Source organism: Saccopteryx leptura, chromosome 3 (assembly GCF_036850995.1).
Source record: "Saccopteryx leptura isolate mSacLep1 chromosome 3, mSacLep1_pri_phased_curated, whole genome shotgun sequence".
Lineage (NCBI taxonomy): Eukaryota > Metazoa > Chordata > Mammalia > Chiroptera > Emballonuridae > Saccopteryx > Saccopteryx leptura.
In genome coordinates, this window is record NC_089505.1 from 113961102 (window position 1) to 113972456 (window position 11355).

General features: G+C 43.9%; 1 protein-coding gene across 15 annotated transcripts in view; it reads left to right on the forward strand.

Annotated features, from left to right (window-relative positions):
- Positions 1-11109, forward strand: part of MACF1 (microtubule actin crosslinking factor 1) — a 370922-nt gene extending 359813 nt beyond the window's left edge. For 8 of the 15 annotated variants that reach the window (XM_066375914.1, XM_066375915.1, XM_066375919.1 and 5 more), the window contains 3 exons: positions 5204-5415; positions 8770-8899; positions 9627-11109. In XM_066375914.1, the coding sequence (XP_066232011.1) occupies positions 5204-5415; positions 8770-8899; positions 9627-9883 (599 nt within the window). In that variant the 3' untranslated portion in view covers positions 9884-11109. Of the gene's footprint in view, positions 1-414; positions 484-5203; positions 5416-5941; positions 6053-8769; positions 8900-9626 lie in introns of all 15 variants that reach the window. The other 7 variants (XM_066375916.1, XM_066375918.1, XM_066375917.1 and 4 more) reach the window with 2 other exon arrangements.
- Positions 11110-11355: the final 246 nt, after the last annotated feature.

Sequence of the window (11355 nt, forward strand, 5' to 3'; positions counted from 1 at the left end):
TCCCTGAAGCTCAAGGGGGTAGGGGCATTGGGCCGTCCTGTGCGTGGGGAGTTCCCTTGACCAGGAGCAGTGAGCCTCCTCACTTCTGAGACAGATGATCACCTAAGACCCTGGGGAATCTATCTTTCTGCTGAGCGTGGGAAGGCAGGTATGCCAGCCCAAAGCAACAGAAACGGGAATGTGACGAGTGATGAGTGATGCGTGATGCAAGCCGGAGGCACGCGGGGCTGCAGCAGGGGAGCGGCCACATTCCGTGTGCCGAGTCCTTTTCAGCTGCATCCTTTCCTTCCTCCTGTTAGCCGAGCTGCATGCGGGTATACAGGAGGCGCCCCCACTCTCTGCCAATTTGTCTTTCTTGACCAGTTTCTGCATTTTCTGCTCTGTTTCTTTGTGTTTACGTATTTTTTATTCTAGTTCACCATCCTGGGAGTAAAATAAATCGCTCTGATTCCAGCTCTTCAATTTCCAGTCAGTCTCCCATAGGTTGGCTTTTAAGCTTTGTCCCTCTTACCCACACCCCAGCCTGTTGAGAATGGCTTTGCTTCTTAAACTGTGGTTCCTCTTGGCTTTATGGTAACTGCTGCCATTATGAATGCTTTGAAATAGCCAAACCATAACTTTTCTATTATAAGTTGACAGAGCATAAAATACTCCTGTTGAGACAGAACCCATAGAATTGGCTCTGAGCTTCTATTTAACAAAAACCCATATAGCTTTATACGCCACACATCGTTATAACTATATACTTGACAAATAACATTTACACCCCCATGAGGTGTAGTTACTGTTATTATCTCCATTTTACAGAACAGGAAATTAAAGCATAGAAAAGTTAAAGAACTTGCTAGCAACAGACAACTCAAATGGCAAAGACAGGGTTCAAACGCAAGGCAGTCTGGCTCTGCAGTGTGTGCTGCCCAACGTGCTGTGTGTGTCTGGGGCTGGCACCCCCACCCCCACCCCCACCCTGTGTGTGTGTGTGTGTGTGTGTGTGTGTGTGTGTGTGTTTTACTGGTTCAGTCTGCATAATTAATTGTGAAGGCTTATTTATAAACCTAGCAGAAATGTTTGCAGTACAGTTATATAACTTTTTTTGGAAGTGAGCTATAGTCATATTCTGAAGCATTTAGAGCCAAAGGGTGCAGTTCTCACATAGGTCTTATTTTAACTCATTCTGTATTTATTCCAGTAGACGAGGGTAATCATTTTTATCAGGAGTTCCTTTTTTTAGAAAATAGTTGTTTTTGAAAACATCTCTTTTGTCAAACTGAAAGGGTGTAATCAGTTTTAGAATTTAATTACATTGCGAATTTCCTTGATATAAAAGTCCTGTTTTTAAATTTATTAAAAAGGTCCTATGTTTTGTGTCATGTATGATTGGCCTAAACACATGAGCGATACTGCATGTGACCTCGGGATCTGTGATTGCCTCTGTGCTGCCTGCTCTACTTGCTCTGTTCACGACATTATGCTGCTGGCCGAGAAGAACACTGCCTGCTCTGTCCTTCTCTTATTAGCTTAAAGGTGGAACCCTGAGGAAAGTTGGGAGGGCCGTCTAATAGCTATATTTTTATGGAACGTAGTGGCCTTGTTCAGCATCCTTTGGAGCACACAGGTAAGGCTTTGCTCTCTGTCTCTCCAGGAGTCCTCCTAGAGCTCGGTAATCACCTCGGTAATCACCTCGGTTGCCTAGTCAAGACCTCCCAGCCATCTGAGATATTATGACTCTACCACTGATGGACAGAATGAGCTATTTCTATTCAAATAAAAATTGTGCTAGGAGGTGAATACTTAAGGGCTGGGTTAGATGTAGTAAGTGATTTGGAAAGGCATGAACTTTGCAAAAAGAAAAGTTACTTGAAACTTTGTGGGATTCTATAAGGTTTACTGTGGCTTCTAGAAGCAGCTAGGGGTAAATTCTGTATTCATTTGTGTTGTGTTTCCTTGGCTCTCTGGACCATAGAGACTTTTATACTGAGGACAGTACAAAGTTTATGAGTGGTTTTGAATACCAGTATGCACAATTATTTGTTACCTCCTTTTACACAACCACCTGTGAAAAGTTGAAAGACATGCCACACGGCATGATGCTTTTAGCCAAATGTAAAAAGTGAAAATACTCAGCGAGGTAGGTTCCTGGTACTGCCAGAACTTGAAGTCTCAGTTTCTGAATCAGCAGCAGCGAAGGTTACCATGATGTTTTGGATGAGGATCAAAAGCAGTGTCCCTGCCTAACAACTCAGTAGAACTTGATTGATTTTAGAACATTTAACAAATTAGTCCCCTCAAATTTTAGTGAAAATCTAGAAAAACTTCATTTATGAAGATTTAAATAGTATGATTTGGTGTTTAAAACTTTTGTTTTTAATTATGGTAAAATATACACATAAAATTTACTATCTTAACCATTTTGAACTGAACATTGGCATTAAGCACATTTGCTCTCTTGCTACCATCACCCATCCACTTTTCATCTGGTCAGACTGAAACTCTGCCCATTAAACTAGTAGCTTAGAACTGAATTATAACTAGCAGGCCTGTTCCAGCCAACATCAGGCGGCTAGCCTAAGTCCCTTAGAAAATGATGGCCTCTTGGGTGGTTGAAAACAACTTGAAATGGTCGCCTTCACAGTCTGGTCCCCAAGTTGTGATCTTCAAAAAATAAAAAAATCATGATCAAATGCATATGTCTTCACTGTAAGACTTCTCAGAGCTTAAAAATGATGATTGCATTAGGGCTCATGAGAGGTATAGCGAACAGCATTTACTGAACTCCCTTTTTGTAGGAAATTTCTCAAAAACCTCAGTTTGGGAAATTCTGCTTCTAGCTGTGAAAGGCCATGGATATCAGGCCTCTACTGAGAAATACGGTCTGGGAATGAGGAGTGAGGGGGTTCGGCAATAAGATGAGAATGAAGGAGGACGGTAGGAAGCCTATTACAGCTGTCCTGGGTGGAGAAGACTGTGTGGACCACATGGTGTAGGAGGGCTGGGAAGGCTCAGGAATTTAGGAAGCATTAGAAGGCAGTCAGTAGACCAAACTGCCACCACAAAGGAGGGACTGCATCGGTTCCCAGGTGTCTGGCTTTGATCATGGCTAATCAGTGACTGGATATAACTTCTGACCTCCAGAAATAGAGTCTGTGCTGGGATATATTTGGGATTCAGGCATGACCTATGGCACTGAAGTCTCAGGTGGATGAGCTCATCACCAGGTTGTAAGTCTAAGAGGAAGAACAGAACTGCGAACAGAGCCCAGGGGGATGCCAGTGTTGCAGAAGTGGGCAGGAAGGGGAAAGGAAGAGAAGCAGGAGAGTGGTGTCCTGGGATACAAGGGAGGGGAGTGTTTCACGAAGAAGAAAGCAGTTAGTAATCTCCCCACATGCACATTATGGCTTCAAAGAGCTGTTTTTACCTGTAATGTTGGCAGATTTTTACTTGTACATGTATACATTTCTGTTCTCATACTCTCTGCCTCACCCCCCATTCTGAGAGCATTGGACAGAGTGAAGTAAATTGAATATACTCATACATTATTTTCAAGCATGTAGATTGGTCTAAAACTAGAGATCAGTTGCATGGGCACAATTACCTGTGATCTTCTAAACTTGTGGTTTCTGGCCAAAGTAAAATTCTGAGGTAGAGGCCCTGGCCAGGAAGCTCAGTGAGTTGGAACATTGTCCTGATAAGCTGTGGTTCCAGGTTCCATCCTTGGTCAGGGCACATGCAGGAGTCAACCAGTGACTGCATGGATGGCTGGAACAGCGAATCGATGTTTCTCTAGTTCACTCTCTCCCTTCCTCTCTCTAAATATCAAATAACCACAAATATTTTGTGTTTAGTTCCCTTTCCCCTGGCTTCCCAGTAGTCCTGTATGTTTAGATGTAACAGTGATCTAAAAAGTGAACAGTTTAGGATGGATGAGGAGGTAGAATGCTGCAGGATAACTCCTTTTAGTGAGTCATAATCTAAGAACATATTCTAGAGGAGTTACTTATTTTGAATTAGTAGTATCTTTCCCACTTAACATTTGTGTTGGCCATACTTGGTTTCTTCTGACTGAATCCAAATTTTAAGTTCTGGTCTTAACAGTTCAGAAAGCCATGGACAGCACCTGCTGGCCTTCAGTGCTGTTACTGGATTCTTCGCACCTTGACATTCCTCTCGCACTCACAGACATCCCTCCCTCAGCTTCTTACCACTTTCAGTTTTTTGTTTTTTTTTATTTGAGAGCAGGAGAGGCAGAGAGACAAACTCCCTCATGAACCCCGACCAAGATCCACCTCGGCAAACCCCCATGGGGTGATGTTCTCTACCCATCTGGGACATTGCTCAGCAACTGAGCTATGTTTAGCATCTGAGGCAGAGTCCAGGAGCCATCCTCAGCTCTCAGGGCCAACTCACTTGACTCAATCAAGCCATAGCTACAGGAAGGGGAAAGATAAAAGGGAAGGGGAGGGTGGAGAAGCAGATTCCTGTGTGCCCTGTCCAGGAATTGAACCCAGGACATCCACATGCGGGGCTAATGCTCTACCACAGAGCCAGTTGGCCAGGGCCACCACTTTCAGTTTTTGACTTAACAGTTCCCGCACTGGCAAGTTTTGTGCATGGTTTGATCTTTCTCTCTCCTCCCACATGTTTATTTACTTCTTAATGATTCTGTCCTCATCTTTTTGCTGTCCGGAGTTTTTGGACCCCTTTCTCTAAGATTGTTATTGACTGATTCAAATAGAAGAGTCTGGACAATGTATATTTCAGTGATTTGTTTTTCTTCACTGTTCTGTTACCACATATCTTGAAAAAGCTGAGCAAAAAATACACATGTCCTGTGAGAGAGAAAAGAGGGGTTTGAATTTACCTGCACTCTGAACTGCACCTGCTCTCCCTTGACCAGCCAGTGTGCTTCCCGCAGGGGACAGTGGCCAGGCACGCTTGTGATAGCAGAATGCAGTGGCACTTTGTACACAAAGTTTTTTTATTATAAAGCAAGCCAAGGGGCTTATTAATTAATGTGTCTGCTATGCATAAGAATCATGATAATGCTAATAGCTCATGAATTTATCTCTATTTTAAAAGAATCTGAACATGGTACTAAACCTATAACTTACGTGACATCATAGGGTCAAGCAGCTGTATGACCATCAAGGACATATTTTGTAAGAATAACTGACACTGTGTGTGCGTGTGTTTATCCCCTTTTTAGCACGAGGTAGGACTAACATCGAACTTAGAGAAAAATTCATCCTACCTGAGGGAGCATCCCAGGGAATGACCCCTTTCCGGTCACGGGGTCGAAGGTCCAAGCCATCCTCCCGGGCAGCTTCCCCTACCCGCTCCAGCTCAAGTGCCAGTCAGAGTAACCACAGCTGTACATCCATGCCATCCTCTCCAGCCACCCCAGCCAGTGGTACCAAGGTACGTACTGACCACCATTCTGGCCTCCTTCCCATCCTGTCTCTGCAGATGTTCACTGTTCAGTGTAGCACCTGAAAGGCTCCAGTGAGAGAGGAGCATGAAGGCGTATAGACTATGCTCTACCTAGGCCGGGCTGACCAGGCCTAGCGATGTGCAGAGGCAGGGCCTGCAAGGTGACGACAGCACATTTATTAAAATATGTACTCAGCTCATTAAGTCAGAAGTGCTTCTTTCCCCAGATCCCCAGTTTGAAGTTGAGTGCATCCAGAGTTTCTAACTTTGAGAATCCAGGCGCTCTCTGTGTAGCGGGAGCTAACAGATGAGTTAAGGCGGGTTATGAATGAAGAATGCCATTGCCTTTCTGCCTTGTTCCTCTCAATCCCGTCAGACTGATATGTATTTTATTTTGTTTTCTGTTTCTTTAAAATTCAGTGTCTTCTATTTATTTTTTTATGTTCCCAATTTGCTCCCTTTCTGTTCCGCTTTCAATGGTCCCCATCCCTCCGTTTGGATTTTCGTTTCGCAGACGCCACTTCAATCCTCTCGCTGTTATGACAAACCCTGGTTGGTAAACAGTAAAGCTGGCACCCCAGTCAGGGACAGCCAGTATCCTGACATCCAGCTGTCCAGCCCTGAGGTAGAGTATGGCTTTGCTGACTGAGGCCACAGTCAAGACGAAGCCTCACTAATGCCGAGAACTTGACCAGCTCCTCTCCTGACACGAGGCCGTGCCCTCTCCATCTTTGTGGTGCTTGCTCTCACAGCTGATTCTTCTAGTAAAGTGATTTTCGGGTGTTTCTAACTCAGTCACCAAAATTGGAGATAAATAGGAGATGCCTAGAACTGGATTTTTGAACAACTTTCTAACAGTCTAAAATGCTGTGTGTTCAGGGTGATAAACAATGGTCATCCCTGCTGATTTGTTTGTTGATGTTATTTACAATCAGGTCTCCTGGAGTCTCCAATTATCAGATACTCAAGACGAGTTACGAACACTTGAAATTCAACTATAGTGCATGTTCCACAGTTTCCTATCTTTACTGAGAACAGAAGAGTGGCGGCACCACTGCCCTGAGCCACATCCCCAGTGTGGTTGGCATCGCCGTGCGGGTTAGAGGTGTGGGTGCTGCCCACTTCAGCCAAGCACAGTGTCAGTAAACAGCTCTCTGAGGCTCAGAGTTTAGCTTCTGGACTTCCTGGCCTGGGCACTTGGGTTTCTGTAGCCTTGATTTGAATACACAGGAACAATTAAGCGTGTTCATGTGTAGTCATTGACATGCCCAAGTACTTTTGGAAGAGCAGTGTTTCAGAAACAAAACATGGACCAGCGGCTTGTCTGATATCAGGACAGTTGACATTCCAGCTTCTCTGGGAAATCATTGGGTTCTTGTGCCTCAAAAGATAGCACTGCCTTCAGTCATGTAACGCTTCATTCAGCCAGAGGAGCTGGGGGCAAGAAACCAGGGCCTGTGAGCGGACTGCTGCTTTGGGAGCCAGCCTGCTCCACACTGAGGGTCCAGTTCAGAAATAGGTCTGGTTTAGAACATGGTCTGGGGACTGACCGCCGCTAAAACCCCAAGGCTCAACCTGCTTGCTCATCTTTTCTTCTTGAACAGCTCCAGTTTCATGGAAGTTTTTAAAGTTCTGAAATTTTAAATGTTTTAATTATTTGGTACAAATTCTCAGAGGATTCTGATAGATGAGCCTTTTTGTTTTGTCTTAAGGATTTACCTTTTTTCCTTTCGAGGTTTCATCTTTCTTTACCTATTGGTGTCTGCAGCCAGGCCATACCCTGACGCGACGCCCAGCCCAGGCCTCTGGGGCTGTGGTCTTCCCAGCAGCAGGTTCACCAACAACAGCTTCTGAAACTGGTGCTTTTCCTCCTGTGTGGGCCAGGAGGGTTTGTGCTTGAATGTTAATCACTTTCTGTCGCTTCTGCTGCTGCTTTATAAATTAAAAGAAATACAAGAATCACAATAAAATGGGTTGCTTTACTCTTCTATTGGTGTAAACATCTTAAAGGTCCCGGAAAACAATTTACCAAATTAATTTCAAAGAAATTAATGGCATGAAATGATAAAACATTATTATTTTTTTTAATGAGAAAGAGAGACAGGGACAGACAGACAGGAAGGGAGAGAGATGAGAAGCATCAATTCATAGTTGCTGCGCCTTAGTTGTTCGTTATTTGCTTTCTCATATGTGCCTTGATGGGGGAGGGTGCTACAGCAGAGCGAGTGACCATGGAGTCATGTCTGTGATCCCACACTCAAGCTGGTGACCCCGTGCTCAAGCCTGCAACCTGAGGGCTTCGAATCTGTGTCCTCAGTGTCCCAGGTCAACGCTCTATTCACTGCACCACCGCCTGGTCAGGCAATAAAACATTTTTAAAAACCACATTAAGTTAGCTACTGTCTTTAAAAATAAAAAAGCTCCAATAGGAAATGTAGCTCCTGCCAGTGGCAATGATAATAAACGTACATCTATCCTGTTCTTCTCCAGTTTACAAAGTTTCTACACGTGACCAATACATTCAGCAAGTCTTTATTGAGCGCTGCTTCTGTGCTAGACACTGAGGTGTTGAGGGTCTGATAGTGAAGAGAACAAAGCCCCTGCTGTCATGGGGTTTATGCTTTAATGCAATGACAGATGACAAACAGGAAGCCCCCTGGGCTGTTGGAACAGCAAGGAGGCCAGTGTGGCTGGAATAGAGGGATGAGAAGGGATCCAGAGGCAGGACCTCGCCCTGGCCTTCTGCCTCCTCGCTGAGAGCCTTGCCCCTGCTGTCACAGCCCCACCCTGTGGGCTTCTCCTAATCATCCATTTGATCCACAAGTCAAGTAATTTTATCTGCAGTTTCCAATGAAGAAAAAAACTGAAAGACCGTAACTTGATTGAAGTTGCTACCCCACCCTACCCTTGTGATGGATAGGAATAGTATTCGGATCCCCATATTAAATATTTGAGGCTGGAACTCCTGTTTCACATGTCTAACCCCAAAACTGATACTTGGGATTATTTGGATTTTTTTCTTTTACTTACTTGCCACATTTTTGTTCCATATAATTATTGAACTTTTATTATTTGTGAGGTTTTTTTCCATTTCTAGTGGAAATTTGCCAGTAAGGTAAAAGGTATTGGAAGCATTTTTGAAATTTTAAATTGGAACATGGAAGCTTCATTTTGGTAATCATCAAACTACATGACTTAGGACACTTTCAAAATAAAGCTTTGTTTTCCTGGACTTTTAATTTGCTTTTTAATCAGTTAGACATAAGGAAACCTTTTAAGTTTTAAAACTGAATTTCTATCAAAGATTTCACCAAGTAAATACAACCTTTTTATTTTTTTAAGGTTATTCCCTCGTCGAGCAGCAAGTTGAAACGGCCAACACCAACTTTTCATTCTAGTCGAACATCCCTTACTGGTGACACTAGCAATAGCTCTTCCCCAGCCTCCACAGGTGCCAAAACCAGTCGGGCAGGTGAGTACCTGTGTACGGGCATGGGAGGGTGGGTGCTGGCCAGGCCAGGACTGTGGAGACAGCAGCCCTTCAGCAGTGCACCACTGCTCCCCCGAGCTGCGAATCCTGAGAGTAGCGCTTAGGGTGATGCGCAGACACACAGGCCTGCAGGTTTTCTGCTGACCTTCACTTTTTCTCCTGTCGCCACAGCCGGCTCAGACTTGCCCTCTGAGAACAGATGCTTCCCCAGCCAAAGCCAGACCACCCGTTCTTGATCAGACGTGATCATATTTAAGAGACTGGATAAGGAAGAAAGGGCTTTCTGAAGCGGGGCCCTCTCAAGAAGCCCATGCTGTGTGGGGACAGGCAGTTTGCTAGTGATGTTTGCAACCCCTTATATTTATTTTGGCTGCTGGTGAGCTGAGAGGGTCAGGGAAAGATCGCCTACACTTGCCATCACTGTGCCTCCATTCTTGGTCGGCCCATGTGTACCCCCGCTAGCAGCCCTGCTCCATGCCACCTTGAGGACATGCGAGGTGACAGTGCTGCTGGCAGGAGCTGGCTCTCATCCTCAGGAGGCACGCTTCTTATGTAAAATCAGAGCCAGAAAAGGCTTTAGCAACTTCTGTGTAGGTGAGGAGACTGGGGTCCAGAAAGGCTCTGATCTATCCCAGGTCATGTGTTGGTATTAGGTTCAGAACCCTGACATCTCTGTTAAGGCTGCTGCTGCTTTATTCTTGATTTCCAGACCCGAAAAAGTCAGCCAGTCGCCCTGGGAGCCGAGCCGGGAGCCGAGCCGGGAGCCGAGCCAGCAGCCGGAGAGGAAGTGATGCCTCTGACTTTGACCTTTTAGAGACACAGTCTGCTTGTTCAGACACTTCAGAAAGCAGTGCAGCGGGGGGCCAGGGCAACTCCAGGAGAGGGCTAAACAAGCCTTCCAAAATCCCAACCATGTCTAAGAAAACCGCTGCTGCCTCCCCCAGGACTCCGGGCCCCAAGCGGTAACACTGTATCAGCACCCCACGCCTCTGTCCACTTTGACTCCTACTCCATACCTTGGGTGTATATTTATTCTGAACGGGAGAAGTTATATTGTTAAAAGTGTAAAAGAATAATTGTGTTATGAAGCTGCCTTATTTTTTTTTTCTTTTTGTAAGTTACTATTTTCATGTGAATATTTATGTAGATAAAATTTGCCTCCTGGTAACCCTGTAATGGATGGGGCCCAGAAATGAAATATTTGAGAAAAACAAATGAAAAGGTCAAGGTGCGAATATATATTAAAAAAAGAAAGAAAAACAAAGCCTCTAAATAGGGTTTCTGTGTGGCGCAGGAGTATAAACCTGCTTTATCTTTTAGGATTATTCCTAAATGCATCTTCTTTATAAACTTGACTTGCTATCTCAGCAAGATAAATTATATTAAAAAGTAAGAATCCTGCAGTGTTTAAGGAACTCTTTTTTTTTTTTCTTTTTTTGTAAATCACTGACACCTCCATTAGCAAGAACTGCGGGGAGGGCACTTCTAATTGCTTTTTCCATTGTTTTTAATGTGTGGTTTTAGCTGAAGGGAGGGAACCTCATCTAGGTAACATTTGCACATGATACAGCGAAAGGACTTCATTGCAATACTGTCTTTGAATGCTGTTTCAGTATTGGGTGTTTAAAGGACAAATAGCTGCTAGAATTCAAGGGTGAATGTAACTAACTATTCAGAAAATGGCAGAACATTGGGGTTTTTAAGAGTCCTGATTTGTAACTTCAGCCCAGCCACCAGTAACTCCTATGCTCACTGGGACCCAGGCCCTTGGCAAAGGGAGATTCCTTGGTGGCATTGTGAATTACAGGTCTGTTTATCTGCGTTTTTTGCTATTTACAATATCTATAAATGGTCGATCAACTTCCCACAAACTGAGGAATTAATTCCACGAGCCTATTCTGAAAATGTGGACATAAAACAAACACTTGCTCATCCGTTAAAGGAGTTCACCAGCACACTTGTTAACAAGTCCCGTTTGCTTCCGTCTTTTTTTGTGCGTAATAAAGTCAACTGACCAAGCGACCATGAAGAGGGGCTGTCAGGGGCTCCTGTTTTTAGCTGCTGTCCTTCTTCAGCTCCGACCACGTTGCTGTGTGATGATCTCAATTGGTTTTAATTGAGGCAGAAACTGAAGCTCTACCAATGAACTGTTTAAAAACAAGACACTTTTGTATTAAAATTGCTTGCAGTAACATTTTGTATTTTCTGATTTTCTTCTCAACCATTCCCTTATATAGATAACATGTTACTCTGGGATATGATTGTGTTTTAGGTACTTGAATGCATTATTGAAATCAAAATGTCTTGATGGATAAATTATGAAGCTTATTAATAGATTTTTTTTTCTTGTTTATTTTATCCTCGTTAATTTTCTTTAACAAGGCAACAAAGAAATAATTGGGCTATTAATAATGTAAATGTGTAGGGAATCTGCAGCA